Source organism: Folsomia candida, unplaced genomic scaffold (assembly GCF_002217175.1).
Source record: "Folsomia candida strain VU population unplaced genomic scaffold, ASM221717v1 Fcan01_Sc038, whole genome shotgun sequence".
In the NCBI taxonomy this organism is placed as follows: Eukaryota; Metazoa; Arthropoda; class Collembola; order Entomobryomorpha; family Isotomidae; genus Folsomia; species Folsomia candida.
The window spans coordinates 1,153,733-1,172,336 of record NW_019091230.1 but is presented as its reverse complement, the minus strand read 5'-3'; the positions used below and the strand labels follow the sequence as shown (position 1 = coordinate 1,172,336).

General features: G+C 35.5%; 1 protein-coding gene and 1 long non-coding RNA gene across 2 annotated transcripts; both read right to left on the bottom strand.

Annotated features, from left to right (window-relative positions):
* Positions 1–1,264: 1,264 nt before the first annotated feature.
* On the bottom strand, positions 1,265–5,518 carry LOC110861185 (venom carboxylesterase-6). Its single transcript, XM_022110295.2, has 8 exons — positions 4,565–5,518; positions 4,081–4,302; positions 3,928–4,015; positions 2,990–3,360; positions 2,372–2,555; positions 1,971–2,313; positions 1,783–1,905; positions 1,265–1,716 (listed from the first exon to the last, which is right to left on the bottom strand). The coding sequence occupies exons 1-8, from the start codon at positions 4,769–4,771 to the stop codon at positions 1,497–1,499; spliced, it is 1,758 nt and encodes a 585-aa protein (XP_021965987.1). The 5' UTR covers positions 4,772–5,518; the 3' UTR covers positions 1,265–1,496.
* Positions 5,519–11,680: 6,162 nt separating this feature from the next.
* On the bottom strand, positions 11,681–12,531 carry LOC110861209. Its single transcript, XR_002549035.2, has 2 exons — positions 12,448–12,531; positions 11,681–12,208 (listed from the first exon to the last, which is right to left on the bottom strand). It is a non-coding gene; the product is annotated as an uncharacterized LOC110861209 (long non-coding RNA).
* Between the last annotated feature and the right edge of the window lie 6,073 nt (positions 12,532–18,604).

Here is an 18,604-nt window from a genome sequence, read left to right as displayed (position 1 = left end):
AAATTCCGAGTTTTGCATCATGCAAAAGAAAATTAGTATTCAAATAATTAATTTTTAATTACCTGCAGTATTTAAAGTATTTAAATACAAATTAGTTAAATACATTTTATATGCTCAGGTATTTAAATAATAAATGCTAAATACTTGAAATTCAGTATTTAGATTTTAAATAATAAATAGTAAATACCCAAACCCGGTAATTAAATACTGATCTTAAATACCGAAGTATTTAAATACAACAACTCTGACTTACATACGTCACATTCTTTATGCAGGATCCCTACATTTTAAACAAAAGATTGATATGCGGGTCGCGTCGTAATAATTTGGGCAGTGCACAAATGTGAGACTCATTTGGCATTTAGTCAACGTTGTTGCATTTCTGAAGTTAAGTTGTGCTGAATAGACTTAACGTGTCAATTAAATTCTCAAAAATATATTTTGCACATATCAAAATTTTGATTCCATTCTAAATAATGGAGTAACAATCAAGGAAAATTAAAAACGCTGGCTTAACCCTGTCAAATTTCTATCGACAATTACTCCACGTTGGTGGCCGACCTTAATGGATCATTGGTTAAATGACGACAAAAAGTAGTTGGATATTTCACTCCAATTTTTTATACCAAGTAAGTGGACAAAGCGCTTAAATCTTTGTCAGCAAAACATTCTTTTTTATCTTACTGAAATACAAAACAATAAATATTTACGACTACGTATGTAACGTAACTAATCCGATAAAGATAACGAATCGAGTTTCGTCCTTGTCAGAATTCTGTAAGTACATATGTATATAGTTGCAGTGAGCACGTCACCTACACACATATTCCAAAGTTAATAAACAAATCTGGTAGGTGGACACATGCATATATATTTTATTAAATATGCGTATTTATACATATTTATTTTAAAATCAAATACTCTGTCAAATTACACTTGTCAAGATTTCGATAACGTTAAATTTTCATAATTTGCTTTTCAAAATTCATTGAGTTTCTCTCTTTTCCCAATATTTTGAAACTTATTTATGTTCGTGTGTAAAAATCCTCAAATTGTGTACATTAAATTATAAGTGTAGCCGACGGACACTACATCTAAATACTTCAATTGAGGATGGAGAAGTTAAAATTTTATAACGTATTCGAAATGTGAGTATGCTAAATAACTACATATAATAAATGTCTAACAATCAATTTGTTCAAATTTGTCTAATATAGGTGCATATTTTAACTCATGCAAATTTTGAAATTATGAAAAGTAAATATAAAAAAGTTTTAAGACTTGACAGTTTATTTTCCACATTTTAATAAAACTGACTAGATTGACTGAATTGTTTTCCAACGTTTCCGATGTGTCGAGAATTTATACAAAAATACGGTAGCAATTAAACTACATTTATCGGTCCATATCAAATCACAGACTAGGATCAATCACTAATCTAAGCTAAATAAGTTGTTAAACCTTTCTGAATTTGACATTTTCTTTAAAAAATCAATTTACAATTCATTCCTTTCAACAATATTTTCATTTTCCATTCGCAAATTTGCAAATTGTGCTTCAATCTTATCCCAGAAATCGACCCGTTCCGTAAACGGTTCCAAAATCATTTTCGGGTTGACATCCATGTAAAACCATTTCATCCTGGAACGTTTAACCTCCTCGATTCCGATCGGCAGCCACGTTGTTTTCCACGAGGTCATAGCATCCATTAAATTACTAAAAATTAAAATTGTCAAAATTTCCAAAATTTGTAAATCATAATTTCCGTTTTCAAAATTATACCCCGTTTTCGCGAAGGATGCATACAGGCGGACCACTTGTTTTGAAAAGAGTTCCATTTCCGACCCTAGAGGAATTTCTGGGAAGCGGGCGGAATTAAAAATCAGTCGCATATCATCCCCATGACTGTAAAAATAAGATAAGTGTCCAGTTGACATGGTTATCATCCCTTAAGATAAGATGAGGCCTACCTAACACCTAAAGGCTCCTTGTAAACGTCACCATAATACAAATTGAGGATGCTCCATTCCCCCTGAAATCCGAGAATGAAGGGATACACGGGTGTCCACTTGGCCATAAGGAGGGCCGCCTTTTTCACCCCGTGATTAAAATACCGGTCGGAATAAAGGTTTGTTAAATTTTTAAAAGTTTCCCGCCCAATTGTTCCCCCGCCGAAGTAGTAGCCTCGAATTCTTCTTGAAATATCGACCAGTTGTTCGGGTGGGGCGTGATGATCATACAAAAGCGTTATCGGCGCAACCGTATTCCAGTCTTCGTTCATATTTCGTTGTAGTTCCGGATTTTTCATTATGCCTAAAAAATAAAAAGTTTATAATGTTGCGAAATATTTGCGTGTAGAAATTGGCATTACCAGCGGCATGAAATAGCAACCCTTCATCCTTTGTGACACCGGTAATGACGGGGACTTTGTTGAACCTCCCTTCCTCCAAAAGTTTAAGGGGTTGCTCAGCCAAAAATACGTCAGAAATTGACTCTCCTGGTCGAAGGGTTTCCACAACCGGGCTAAATTGACAGAGTGGGTCGACATTCCATTTCTATACAAACAAATATTTTGATATCATGTTAAAAATATCTGTAATAAAAAGTAAAAAATTTTGCATACAAATGGAGAAATGGAAAATAGCAATAAAAAGTGGGTCTAAAATTAATACTTAAAAATTCTCGATGTACTTAATACTTAGAAATTAATATTAGAAATTATCGATGTAAAATTAAGCGACGTTTGTTTTAAATTGCAATCTATATATTCACAGTTCCCTTCGTGTCCTGCGAATCGTAAAATAATCCACCAGGAAGAAATTAGGGGTCAAGCTTCGTAACAATAGTAAAATTAGCAAGGCGACTTTTGGTAACAAAACTTACGACGCTTAGAAACCTCGAAACGATCGTAAATTATTTTACAATACGAAGAGTACGAAAGATACGAAGGAATTATGAATACCCTAATTTGGTTTTTGCAACAACTTACCGCCAATCGAACCGACATAATCTTTTTAAAATCAGTCAGCCGTAAACATTCCGCCAAAGCGGAAGTCGGTTGTGTCGGACAGTCGAGAATTTCTGCCAATTCCTCCGTGCTTTTGACCGGATTTGGATGCAAACTCCAGGAATTTAGGACCGATCCGGATATCGTTTGAGCACCATGAAACAGTCCTGAACTGTATGGAGAAAGCACTTGGAATGAGACGGAGGCACCTCCGGCACTCGTCCCCATTAACGTGACCCGCCCCTTGTCCCCACCGAAGGAGAGAATGTGCTCCTGAATCCAGCGCAGGGCGAGGGACTGATCCTTAAGGCCGGCGTTGCCCTGGATCACATCATCCCCAGTGGATAGGAACCCTGTTAAAATTTCAGGATTTATGTATTTATGTATGATTCAAGATTTTAAATTTTTCAGGACAAAAAGTTCTTTCACACCCGGGACAAAATTTCATATTGGAAAAATGTAATTGGGGTATTCATTACCATTTCGCACAAAAACAATAAAGTAAGCACAAAATTTTAGTTTAAAAATTCATTTGCGAACTTTCGTACATATCTTCGAGGACAATATTTATGTATGCACATATTTAAGTTGTAATTTTTTTGAACATTAATGTTTCGATGGGAACATGAAAACTCGTAATAGGTATCTCTAATCCTTCACTAATTTTCATGTTGGATCATGTTGAACCTGTGAGCATTTCAAAACTATTTACATATGAACAAGTTCATTTGTACATATTTTATACGCATTCATGTAAAATGTACAGGTAGATATTCAAATTTTCATATGTGAATTTTAATATTTAAATTTGCACTTCGCGAAAAATTTCATGTACTAAGTACATAGATACAGATGTACATACATAGATAAGTACATATTTAATTTTGAGGTCAAAGTGTATACATTTTCAGATAACCCACCTATTGCTCCCAAGCGATAGTTCATGGTGACCAAAATTGTATCTTCGTCTACGAAATATCCTCCCCCATAATCACTCCCTGTCCCAAACTGGAAAAAATTTGTGGTAAATGTCTTGAATTTCTAAGAGAATATGTAAATATATTTATTATTACCTGGTACGCTCCCCCATGAATGAATACTACCACCGGTAGCAATACTCTATCCTCCTCGAGGACATAATTATTTTTGATGGCACGTTCTGGAACGAAAACGTTAAGAAACAAACAATCTTCCTCTCCCACCACGGTCTGGGTGGCACGACTAAATTGGGGGCACATATTTCCTGGTTTGGACCCATCCTTTATACCCTCCCACGATGACGCCAAAATTGCCGGCTTTTTCGTATGCAAAATATATTTTTCACATGAACAAAAAACGTTTTTTGTGGATTTTAAAATTTACCATTAAACGTCACGCAGTCATTCGTAGCTTGTAAAATCAGTAAGTTTTGTAACATATGTAATTTTACAAACTGCTATACATAAAAGGATTCATACCCTTACAACTATACAATTTTGTAAGTTTACAGAAATTAAGGATTTTACAAGGTTACCAATGACTGCGTGTGTAAATATCCTCCATAATTTTTCCAAATACCTCAAATCTTGTCACAATTTCCCCATAGGGAATTCCTTTAAAGGAAAGGTACGGTTTCCCTGCCCTGCTCAGGCTTCGTACTCCCAGCAACTTTCCCTGGCTCGTTTCCAACACAACTTTCTCCACCGTTTGTTCACCTTGACTTAAGCTTAAAAGAGCACTGCACACTAAAAACGTTACTCGATGATGACCAATGCTGAACAGCATTATTATGAATTATTTTAATTTTTGTGAAAGTCAGTCTCAAATTATTTTCACGTGAAAAGTTCCTAAAAATAAAATCGCTCACTTATGTAACTAAGATCATTAATTTTCGTGGGAATATTAATATCCAAATTTTCTTTCGTGGAAAGGAACCATGCACATTCACACAAGATTCACGCTTTCCATCTCCTCGCCAACTCGTGAATGCCAAGTGGCGAGTAGTAAAATTATCTCGGCTAGTGAATCACACTCGGAAAAGATTTGGCAGGCGATTACATAACGAAAATCTTATGCTTATACGTACTCATCTTTACGTGTGTAAGTAATATCGATGTATGGATTTTGCCGTGTTTCTTGGCTTTTTGCTCTGCATAGATACATACGTACGTGACTTATGTAAGCTCATATGTACTTACATATTTATGTATGTATGCATAAGTTTGACCCGTCTTATGCACTCGAGGTGTGTAAAGTAAAAGAATACCGCTTGTAAATTAATTTACCTATGGAGGAGAAAAGTGAACTTTTGGTTAGTTAGTTATGTATGTGTAGATATTCCGCTACATTATTGGTACTTATTACAAATGTTCCGGTTTCTATTATTAGCGAGGATGCAGTCTTGACTCTCATACATACGTATGGTCGAATTATGTATGTGTACTAAAATAAAGCCCTGTATTTTCCGAGCAATGTGGATTTACAGTATGAAAAATAAATATGTATCGTACGTCAAGAGCCAGACCGACGTAAATGACGACTAAGCCGGTCGTAAAAGTGGAAGAGAGGTTTTTATACTTTATCTGATGTGCGTAATATGTACATACCTACATGTTTTTTATGAGTGGATCTTTAAACGTGGTGATTTTTGTTGCGAAATTGTATGCACTTACAGAGATTTGTGGTTTTAGTGTAGCGAAGATATTAAGTAAATATTTAAGGGCATTGATATTGTTGTTTTTCCCGTTGTGTGCTTATTTATGGGCGTTTTTTTTATTATGTGACATAATAATATGTAAATATACTCTTAGAAATCTAGTATAATCACCATTGATTTCTCGCTGTTAAAGTTGCTACCGTGATTTTTATTAAAATTATACCGGATGTGAGAAAACTTATTACTTATCGAAATATGACTACATGGAATTACTTATCAATCCCACTTTGATAGAATCATGAATTGGTTTAATTTTAATACCGGATTTCTAAGAGTGTACATATTTATGTATTATTACTAGCAAATTCGATTACACGGTTTAAATACATACATACGTCTAGAAGTAATCATTCAACACAAATGTGCACTTAACATGGACACATGTTCCGGTTGTCAGTAATGCATTAATAACATTACTCATGTACATCTTATTTTAGGGATCATATTATAATAAAAATCGATTATCGGTCGGGCCACATTTTGCATGCAAATGGATTAAGTACATTGATGGCCAGATTGACATGAGGGGTGTGCATGTACACTGAATTGATATCTGCAAGCAGGAAAGGCTTGATTCAGAACCGTGTCGTAAAATGAGATTAGTTTTAATTACATACTCGTGAGCATGATTAATTTATGTATGGGGATCATAATTATCTCACTTTTATGAGTTCATTAAAACACTTGCCTTGACTCCTGGTCGGAAGATGAATTGGAGGATGAGGTTGTGTTATGTGGTATGAAAGTGAGCATGATGTAGTTGAACACGTGGATAAAGTGTACGTACAAACGTATGAAAATGTCGGTTTGATATACATATAGCTACTTACATGTTAAAATTCGTACTTTTTCTCCAACATTGATAGATCGTATTATGCACACTTACATACATATGTATGCATATGCAACATACTTAATCGTCTACATATATATCATATATATATTTATGTACGATGGACATATGATAAATACACATTTATTTCCCACAAACTGTAAAATATTCTTGTGACAAACATTTAAGTTTATTCATGCTCGAATTTACTTAAAATTTTATAGACCCTCAATTAAATCAAAGCCTAAGTTATTAGTAATCTCATCTGGACGGGTTCTAAATATTTTATTCAAACCCAATCAACCCCAACTATGCCAATTTTTAGTATGTATTTACTTCGCACAATTATCCTTGCAAATTTGTGTAAGCGTAATTAATTAGGCCAAAGTCATTTCGTTCGATATATTAAATTCCACAAATTTCCACCGAGCATGCATATAAATAAATGTGCCTAACTTTCTCAAATTCATCAATACTTTACAAGGTCTTAATTTTCTAATTAGGTTGAAGTAATCCAGCTTCAATAATAAATTGGTGGAAATTAGCATAACTTTTATGATTTGAATTTATTGGTCAGTTAACAACTTTCTTAAATAAATGGAACCTGGAAAAGTTTTAACACGAAAATATGTAACTTTCTTGCTTTTTAAGAAACCATGAAGTTCCCCAAATTTCAGAAAATAACTCTCCCTTCACACACCTCTTTTCAAGCTCTGCAAAGATTTGTCATACTAACTGAAAAATGTCCGGGTTGTATCACGTGGAATCGGGAAACATGGCAACCAACTCCTAAATCCAAGGGGGAAATTATCCCGTGGTGTATCCTCTCATTCGTCGTATTATTTACGACAATTGTGTATATTTGCTTAATACTGGGTCATATTGTGGTACAAAAGGCGTTAGGTGATTGTTTTGACGAATTCTCGGGTGAATATCTTTGGCGGGGAGTTGAATTTTGAACTGATTTTTGGTAGGTTGCAAGATAATACTCTCAAAAAGATATCTTTAAAATTTTAGGGTGATAGCTTCACAAATGCACCCTACAGTGCCCCCGGAGTTGGTAGAAGCCAAAAAAACACTTTCCAAACTTAATTGCTTATATAGCATGATAACCAAAGAGGTCAGAGGTGAATGATTGTTAATATAATAACCCTAGATAATCATTGCATGTAATAATAAAAGAATCCGTAATGAATCACACAACGTGGGCCTTCCATCATCGCGGATAGTTTGCCCAAAAAATGATAAATCAGACCGTGCGCGGAAAAATTAACCTGCTGACCTTGAAAGTTGACCCACCGGGTCAAATGCAGCTTGAGGGTAAAGCTGGAAGTGTCCTAAGTAATATTAAAACAAACAGTCAAGATTTTGTGTCAACAGTTTTATAGAAGGACCCGAGCTAATCAGCTGTCGCAGAATCCTAAAAAACTCGTGAACTTATTTGGAAAATTAATGGTCAAATTTTTTCGAAAATAAATTTTAATAATCTTTTTGTGTCCCCTGCTGCAGAACTATTTTATCTACAAGGTACAAGTGACAAAATAATAAAATTATTGCGTTTTGGTTAGTTAAATTATTTCTGAAGTTCGACATCGAAAACGACGGGAACTTTTCCAAAAAGTTTATAAGGTCTGATGAAAACTCAGTCCGTGGGGTGTAACCACTTATCAAAATTTTGTCAAAAGTACTTACAGTGCAATATACTATATGTACCTTGGATAAAAACCACGTTAGGGATTTTTAGCATCAAAGTCGTAAAATGTGGGGGCCTTAAAAGTGGAAGAGTTGCGTTAAAGAGCGCATTTCATTAGGACAAGTATGAAATTAGACTGTAAAACGGACTTAAAAGATAAGCATGAGGCAAAAGTGGTTTTATATAGTGAAAAGCATGCTAAGTCCCTTAAAAATAGTCGCAAAAACTATTTTTGCATCAGGACCTCAGAAAAAAATATTTTGTTCAACGCCATTTTATAAGAACACTGGTTTGGAAAACTAAAAAAGGACACCTCTCCAAATTTGACCTTGCCTCATTTCGCAGAGTACACAAAATCGGAAGCCCGATATGCTTACCTATAGTTTGAGACATGGGCTTTCAGATAAAAAAAGTTAGAAATCTCTACGTCTAAAATCCATCCCGCAATTAAGGCATGAATTCGTCAAAACCATGTCCTAACGCCTTTTGTACATGAAAAAGATCCAGATGTTTCGATCACTGCGGGGATTGTGCTTCTCAATATGACATTTCTCCAAATTTTAACGAGTAGCATCATTCTAACCTGCACTTTCAAAAAGGAAGATATTTGCTTCGTCTTATGGAACTTACAAAATATTTGGAAGTATTGCAATTGCATTCGTAAGTAGACATCAGTTATGGCTTACTTTTACCTTATTAAGGTTCTATTGGATGACGCGTTCATATTGATGTGTCATAGATTTTTATCTCACTCTTCTCATATTCTTTTACAATTAATGCATACCTATTTCAAAAATGGAGTTATTTCGATTAGTTTTGGACTAAGTACAAATTTTATTAAATTTGTTTTGTCTTGTTTATTTTATAAAAATTTATTATTTAATTATGCGGAACGTTTATTTTTGGAACTATGAAACCTTAAACTTTAGATTTTTACTTATTTATGTTCAAGTATCAAAAGTTGCATTTATCTCAAAACTGGGTTTAACTTATGTCATTTTAGAAATTTTCATTAAGAGATACATATTTAGTAAGGGTAGAGTGACATGAAAAAATCTATGACGAAAATATGTATCCATTAGGGACTCGCAACTTTATAAAAAAATCGTTTTTTCGCTCTTTTCTCAAAACACTTTTTTCTCAATTCCGCATGAGATTTCGTTCTTTTCTCTCCTTTTCTCACCAAAAGTAATCTATATTATAAGCTGGAAATGTTTGTCTGCAACGGAAGTGAAAGTAATTTTCCGAAACGGAAGTGAACGTGGAGAAAGTTAAGTTTCGAATGGCCCGACATTTCCAGCTAATTATATATGTAAATACCATAAGAAATTATGTGGAATTATGAACAATCCCACTAAAATTTTAAGATAATCAAATAAACTCTCGCCCGGTGGAAGACGGGCTTAAACGCTAGTATTATCATAACCTGGATTTTGTTTTTAAGCAAAAATATTTGGAAAAATTTCGAAATCGCACGCGGAATTGAGAAAAAAACGTTTTGTGAAAGAACGAAAAAAGCTTAATGTTTTATACAAACTGGGCAAATTTTAGAAAATGAAGCAGCCCAAAAGGACAACATGGTCGGTGTGGTCCTTCACGGTCTTATTTTGGCCGCCTTAACTTTCCCCACCTTCGCCCCGATAATCCCCATCCTTCTCGATAACGCAGACCCGACGTATTTTCTCCTCCGAAACGTAAACTTTCTCCCATCCCATCTCAAACTAATGGTTCGAATTCTACTAACAATCGCTATCGTGTCCCAACTGTCCATCGCTGGCATCGGATTCGTCATCATTTTCTCCAACGTGCTTCTTCTGATGGCCATTTCCTTCAGAAGCATAACACCTTTGAATCCATGTAAATCCGAATTTTTCGAATTTTTCCCGCCATACCGCCAACTTCAAATAATCAACCGCGTCTGGAACAACACTTGTTACTTGGCGACATCCTTCGCACTGTTTTTCCCGCTCGCCCTGGGCGTTCTCTTGGGCTACACTTTGATCAAGTTGAGTTGCACGATCTCAATCCCAATGACGTTCATATTTGCGGCGTTATTTCTAGGCGGGGTGTCCATTGCACACTTTACGGTGCCGGTGATGGTGGAAATTACGATACGATCGAGGGATTTCAAAAGGACGTGGAAATCGTGCAGTTTGTCGGCCTATGGTGAAAAACAAATAAAAAGTTGTGACACTTTAAGGGTGTATTTGGGAGGGTTTTGTGTCGTAAGTGAGAAATCGAGAGGGATATTTTTTTCTATGGTGATGTATTATACGTTATCTTTGATTATAGCGTTATAGATTAGCGATGAAGTTTGTGAGATATAAATAGCGCAATCAGTTTCTCATGGAGAAAAATATTGATTTGTACACTAACAAAGGAATCTATTTTCAAGCTACGTCGGGATTTTTTAACGAAATTGTTCTCTATGATTTAATGCCAGTGTTTCTTTTTGTGCGCACGAAATTATTTTTATGCATGCATGGTGCATAAAAATGCACAAAAATGCACGAAAATGTATGAAAACGGATAAAATTAACTGAAATGCAATTTATGCAGGAAATTTCACATTTTAAAGAAATTTTATATTTTATTACTCTTTAAAATGGAAGTAAGATTGAGTTATCTAAACTTATATACCGGTGAGGTTATAATCTGTCCTTACCGATGTATGTATGCATCCATAAATAGTTCCCATTGATTAAGCTAGTAAAACTTATCCTTTCCATTTAGAATTTGGTTCATATATCGAATAGCATGGAATTATGTATTACTCGCCAAAAATTTCAAACACATGACGAGTATCTGTTTTGTGCATTCATTTTCAAAACTGTCGTTCATGGTTCGTAGTGAGAAACAAAACATTGTTTTATACTAAAATATGTACTAAAATGACGAAGAAAGTATAATACAACAGCACAACAACTTATCAATTAATCAAATATTTAGAAAAAGTGTATTATTTCAATATTATTTGCAGGCAAATGATTTTCGTGCATTTTCGTGCATTTTCATGCACTTTTCCGGATTTTTGATGCGTGTTAAAAAACATATTCGTGCACTAAATTTAATTTCGTACAGGTGTTTTTTAACAGCAGAAACACTGTTTAATACAATATTAATTTCCGAGAGAATATTAAAAAACAAGTTTGAATCTTGCAGGGGAAAGGAATTACAGATATTCACAAACATAAGCCTGTATTTAAATAGATAATGCAATATTTTCGCATCCCATCGCCTTGGCAACTAGTGAATGCTATTTTAAACTTATTAGTATATTACATGCATAGGACCAAATAAGATTGCAAGCAAAAAATATATTTAAATTTTTAAAGCATTAAATTGTTTTAATTTGATAGCTGCCAATTTTTGTTATAATTTTTCGAACATACATACATAATGCAAAGTATTTCAACGACTTAAATAATCATGAGCTGTAATTTATAACGGTAATTTTGTATTTCTAATTTGTAAATTAATTCAAATTATTATTCAACTTTAGGCAATTAATCAAACAATTAATCAGCATATTTAGCTATAGTGATTAAGTCAAATTCTTAAATAATTAATCTTAGGGTTGATATCAGAAACATTTTTCACAATTTGTTTAAACTGCTACTTCTACTTTGTAAATTGATCATACTAATTTTGAATTTTATTCACATAATTAACTAAATAATGGTCAACGTACATATATAGCACGTGACTAAATCAACTTCTAAATTGAGTTTAAAATCAATTTAAATTGCGACACATAACTGCAAAAATCCCCCCTGGCACCTCCACCCACAAGCGGCGAGGTCTTTGCAGACCTTGCCGATCCCACACTCGTAGTCGGGATTTTCCCCAGTACATTTTGGCGCCGTGCAGATACAAGAGATTGTAGAATTAACGTCACCAACGGATCTTGATTGTGGGATCGCCAATCTGGGAGCAATTATCACTCCGAAGATAAGCATGACGACGAAAAGTACACGCATCCTGTAAAAAATAGTAATATCGAAATTACATCAAATATGTATTTATGTATCAGACGGTTGCGGTTTTTGACATGATCAAGGCAAAAGTTCTGACTTTTATACGTTGAATTTTGAATTGGATTTAAATGTTTATAAGTTGCAAAATTTTGTGGAATTGAATTAATTACAAAATTTTAAACTTTTAACCTTAGTTTCTACGGAAAAGGGATTTATATAATTTATTTAGCAAATGTGCCTTACTTGTCAGGAAATTAGTGAAGATGTTAAAAGTTTGGTATTAACTGGAGGTTCGGTAGTTCAGAAATAAGGCTCATCTTAAGAATGTGACTACTTTTATGGACTAATTATTGCAAAATATATGTACATCTTTTAAGGTACGAATTATAGGGAAATTTAAGCATGGTTGGTTACACATACATACATATATACAAATGTACGTATTTTTGCGCATTATGTCTAAGGAAAAATTTCACCATACAAATGTCTTGTACAATTTTTTATAAATTAATACCGACCATGAACAAGAACATGTTTATGTGCATTTACAATTAGTTAATCGATGGGGTACATATATATATACTGATTAATTGACGGATTGGTTAATATTGACTGTGCCCAATTTGACTAACGTACAAATGCATGCTTAATACTCAACAATGGGCTGGATTGAACAAGTTCTGTACATACTCAAGTAACGGTGGTGTACGGTTTTAACATGGATGTATAAGGATGAAGCGACGAGAGCTCTTTGTTAATAGAGTAAGGGGGATAACTTCAGGCCCGTGCCTGAGTGGTGGCGACTGTGTCCTATAGAAACTAATATAGCGAACTTGCACGCCACATATAGGACACAGGCCTTCTTTTCATCCAGCCTCAAATTGTGTCTCAGGTTCTGTGGTAGTTATTATTTTCTCTGTCAGAGCGCTCCCCTTCACTCGTTTTGATCGAGTCTCCAATTTTACTATGGTGTTACGAGGCATTGGGTTTTAAGTATCGAAGTTATTTGACAGAAGCATTTAGATAAGCCCGTTAAAGTTCAAGTCATGTTGTGATCACCGCATAAATTTGCTTTGTAATGAATACATCTATTTATTCATAAATACGTCCTTTGTATGTAAGTGGATTAATATGAGCTCGTCTTTCTAATTTAATAAGCAGCATGCAAATTAGTTGCATATCTGTATATAAGAATGATGCACAATCACCTCATACATAAATTTGCGTTGCAATGGATGCTGAATGCACTTATTTATGCATACCTTATAAATACATTGTAAATGATATGTAGTTATCTGGCTACTTATTTACTAAGTAGCATGCAAATTAGTTGCATAAATGTATGTATATACATATAAAATCTATTCCTGGCACCATAAAAAAAATCTGCACGCGTACATGTCCCTACTTATTTTTCTAACTCTGGATTGAGGCAGAATTTGTTTATTAATTGGTAGATTGTGCAGCAAAATTTTAGCAATATCATATCGTCACGGCCAGAGATTGCGGAATCGGGAAGCATATGCTCCCACAGAGATTTATGTACGTACTCCTTTACTTACACAATGTTATATATTATTCCCCACTTCTCCTCACAGGACTGTATTTACATATATTTAAAATTACCCCGTTTCAATCAATGTTCACATGGACGTGCCCCTAATTAATTTGCATTGTCTATCTATTTTAATGCAGATGACGGTATTACTGTACTGGTCAAATATTGAAACCGTACCATGCATTGAACTTTGGACTTGTGTGGTGTGATGATCCGACCACTAAAATCCAAAGTTCCTTAATTCGTAAAAATGACCATCTTGAAAGTACTTGAAATTCCTATGTATATGTACGTAACAAAAATACATAATGTCATTCGTCCACTAATAATAGCGGTCTCCAAGTACAAAATTTTATATTTTGACCAAATTAGAATCAAGGGATCAGAAATCTATGCATAATTAATTTTATTTAAATTAGGAAATGACACGATCTCTCTCTCTCAATGGTCATTCTTGGTAGAGATATGATAGATCCAAAGAGGAGAAAACGCTTACCTTAAAGCTGAAAAATTTTACGTCCTCCAAATTAAAATAATTCGCGCTTTGCGAGGAGCTGCTTTCCATCGTGCTAATGTCCCAAAGCGTGAGGGGAAATACACTATTCGAGACGACATGGGTCACCATGAAGAGCATTTCACGTTGAAGGTACAGTGGAATTATTTGCGCGTGTCAGGTCATTTGCATGAATTTCACTATACCCATTTTAGACGATACGGGAATATCATATTGAATAGTCTAACTAATGCGTCAATGACTCGCACGCACGAATAATTCCACGGTAACTGCGCTGCAAGGGTGGGTATGACAGATCGCTTCCTTTGCAAATTCGATATTAATTAAACTGGTCATATTTATACTCAATAGTTTGTCCAATATCTGACAGCATGGACTGGGACACCTCAATTATAAGTTTTTTTCTGCGTTTTTTTTCTTAATGATGCCAGTGACTTTTTCGTGCTCAGAACCTGTGCTTAGAATAAGTGCAGGGACGCCGCGCCGTGGTAAATAAGTTGAGGCTAAAGGATGAACGATTATATGCTACATACATCTAGCGAGTCGGAAACAATAAATAGGTTTATAAGTTTATAAATAAGTTTATAATACTTAAATAAGCCGAGGATGAGTATGTAGATATTTGTTCGTAAACTTGCTGTCCCTGTTTCTAGTAAACACTTCGAACTTGTTAGAATGTAAGTATTCAAATTATTCTCATCATTTAAACTTGTTTAGTTAAGAAGTACAATTTATTTTTGTATTGACTAAATTCATTTGAACTATTATTTATTGAATATTAAATAATCCATCAAATAATTCATCAATATAGCACATACATAACTAAATCAAATTCGTACTTAATTTTAAGATCAATCTAGTTAGGTAGGTAGGTTTTATTCAAAGATTGATGTAGCGTTAGCTTTTACAATCATACTCATTCATTCGTTTCATACAAAAATACTTTCATACATACATAGTTTCATTTATACTACACAAATCAATCAATTAATTAAAGTATGCCTCAAGTTGAGGGCGTGATCCTCAAGTAGCACACGGCATCCCAATACAGGCTAATTGCATACAATAATAAATAACGTGACAAGTATATAATTTAATGATAATATATATGTGTAAGTAGTAGGGATGCAGAGGGAAAACCGAACATTGGATTCGGAAAACCACTACATGTCCTGGGAAGGTAGCCCAGAACACCATTTGGTCCCTACCACATATTCACCAGGTAGGAGAATGTATGGCAGAGATCATAGGCGGATTCCGTGGGGTTGGAGATATCCAAATGAGGGTGGCACCTGCATGCGGAAGCAGACAGTTGAAGGTTGTTGGGCGGGGGGTGTCCACGGACCGTGGGATCATGCCCACGTCCCCCATGGAAGCCGCAGCCGGGGCCGATGACCCCCCCACTTGCCCCTTCCCCCATCTCAACACAACCAGGTCATGGGACCCCCGTAGACCCGACTATGCTGCCCTCCGCCATGCACGACCCCCTCCGTCACTTTTCCGTCAACCACTCCCCACGGTCACCACCCCGATTTACCAAACAAAAACCTACCTGGGGAGTCCCTCCAAAGCGTAGATCCTCCTGTGCACTGGGTCCGGCGAATCCATCTTCGCCTGATGGCTCAGCTTGTCGTTGCTGGGACGGGTGTGGCAGGGGGTGTCACTTGGCACGCAGGTGGGGGGTGTGAGTGGACGAGGCTCACATGGCGAAAAGGCCTTGGGACACACTTTACTTGCCCTGGCACACCCGCGACCCAGATGGAAGAGGATCCAGATGCAGAGCGAGAGAGAGATACGTGGTGCACAAGAGGAAGCTTGGAAAGAACTTAGTTAGGTAAGAGACATTATTCATAATTTAACCTCCTACAGCGATATCCAACGGTCCCCCTTGGCACCGTCACCCACAACCGTCGAGTGACTGGAGCGAAGGCAGTGTTAAAATAACACTCTTCTTAAGAAAGCGATGACTTTTATGCACTAATTCTTGCAAATAGATACCTATTATTATGCAGGTTGGAGAACCATACATACATACAAAGATGTGAATTTATTTAATGCACATTATTAATACATAAGTAACACAAAATTGCATAAATCCCAGACACAGTGCAATTTTTAAATTAGTACATATCATAAACATGTTTTTCCTAGTCGTAGGGGTTCATTGGGTGATATTGTTTGCATAAAATTTGACTAACACGAATACAGACATATACCGCTTTATTGGCCAATTAGGTGATGCTGATATTAATTAAAATGTGACCAATTTGATAAGAACATACATATTAATATCTGTATTAAGTACATATATATTTAATACTCAACAATGAGCATACTGTATTTTGCTCACTGCATGCAGAAGTAACGGGTACATTTGTTTGTTTTTAAGGATTCCATACATAACTATGTACGTAAAGGTGCGTTTATGCTTCACGTAATCGTCACGTCTCCTCCTCCAAATCCGATTTTTTGATTGGTTAAAATTTTTAATTGTCGTAGTGATAATTTAGTTCAGCCAATCAAAAAATCGGATTTGAAGGAGGACGTGACGATGACGTGAAGCATAAACACCACTTAACCCTGTGAAAGGTCAACTCATGTTGTGTAAGATCACCTCATAAATTTTCTTCGGAATGAATGCATGTATTTGTCCGCATACATAGATTCTTTGTAAATTTTATGTACTTATTTGGCTAATTTAATACTCAGTATGCAAATTAGTTGCATACATATGTACATGTAGTTGAATGATGTTCTGCTGGTTAGGTATTAAAATTTAAAAAATAACAAATATCACAATTCCCACGTGTACATAAATATCCCTCCTTAGCTTTCTAATTCTGGATTGAGGCAGAATTTATTTATACATTGGTACAATGTGCAGCAAAATTTTAGGTACCTCATCACTGCAGAGGTTGCGGAATCGTGGGGGCATCGGGTATCATCCCGCAGAGATTTATATAAGCATTCTCATTCTTCCAATGTTATTAAACTTAATGCCTTCCCACATGGCTGTATTCATTGTACACATTTATATACGCATAAAAATACCCCTTATCAATCAAAGTTCACATACACGTATCCCTAATTAATTTACCTTGTGAGGATTAATGCAGAATTTATTAATGTAATTACTGATCGAATACGGAAATTGTCCCATCACTTACTTAATAGCTTTGAACTTTGGATTTTTGTGGTCCGATGATCCTACCAAGGTTCGTCTTTACACTGACACAAGATGACGCTAATAAACTGGCAAGAATCCCAAACTTTCTTTCGATATATGTATGTAGACAAATACGTATACCCAATCAGCCACAACATGGTTCAGGATCAATGTAGGGGTCCTAAATGAACACCTAGAGGTGAGCCAAATGCTCAGTTGAGCCGAGTTTGCTCGGGCTCGGCTCGGCTCAACTGAGCTTGAGCGAACCGAGCTTTTTCAAGTCGAGCTCGAGCGAGCCGAGCTTTTTCGAGCTTTTCCTGAGTCGAGCTTGAGCGAGGCGAGCTTTTTTCGAGTCGAGCTCGAGCGCGCCGAGCTTTTTCGAGATTGTTAGGAACCGAGCTTGAGCGAGCCGAGCTTTTCAAAATCGCTGCTCGACTCACCTATGTACGCTGGTTTTATTTCATATGAAACCTTGATGATTTATCCTGGAAAATTTATTTATTTATTTATACGTCTAAAACGAAGTAAAAATGTTTCTACTTGGTCCACACAGTTCGTTATCACTTCCATTTGAAAACTTATGTCGTAGCTTTTAGTCCAAAGTATTTGAATGGAGCGGTAATAAATATGCAATTTGCAACGGGCGACCACAGATTTGGCAGATATTTGCATCCGAGGAGGATAAAATTAGGAAAACATAAAACTTGATGGCGCATTTATCCTCTTCGCATATGCAAACCTGTGGACTTATGTACTGATCGTCTCTTTTGCAAATTTCATATTAATTAAACTTGCCATCGATTGACACTAGTTTGTCCGAAATCTGAGAGCATGCGCTCGGAGACCTCCTTTGTCAGTGTGGGGTCCCAATTTTTTTTTTACTAATGATGCCACCGACTTTTTCGTTGTCGAAACCTGCATGGTTTCACTGTAGTTATTTAAGGCGTAAGTATGGAAGTTTATACACTACATCTATAACGGGACAGCAATAAATAATTCAACGTTTTACTTAAATAAGCTGAGGATGAGTATGTAGATATTTGTTCGAAATTTGCTGTCCCTGTTTCTAATATATATATATGTAAATACTTAGAACTTGTCAAAATGTAAGTATTTAGTATGCAAATGATTTTACCTTTATCAGTTATGAGTTACAATTTAA

Bases quoted from the DNA above. Each gene is read 5' to 3' on its own strand.
- LOC110861185 (XM_022110295.2), bottom strand. From the start codon at position 4,771: ATGCTGTTCAGCATTGGTCATCATCGAGTAACGTTTTTAGTGTGCAGT. The intron at 3,361-3,927 runs GTGGGTTATCTG...AAATTTTAACAG, and splicing joins CTATCGCTTGGGAGCAATAG to GGTTCCTATCCACTGGGGAT. The intron at 1,717-1,782 runs GTATAATTTTGA...TTTAATTTTTAG, and splicing joins GCATCCTTCGCGAAAACGGG to TAATTTAATGGATGCTATGA.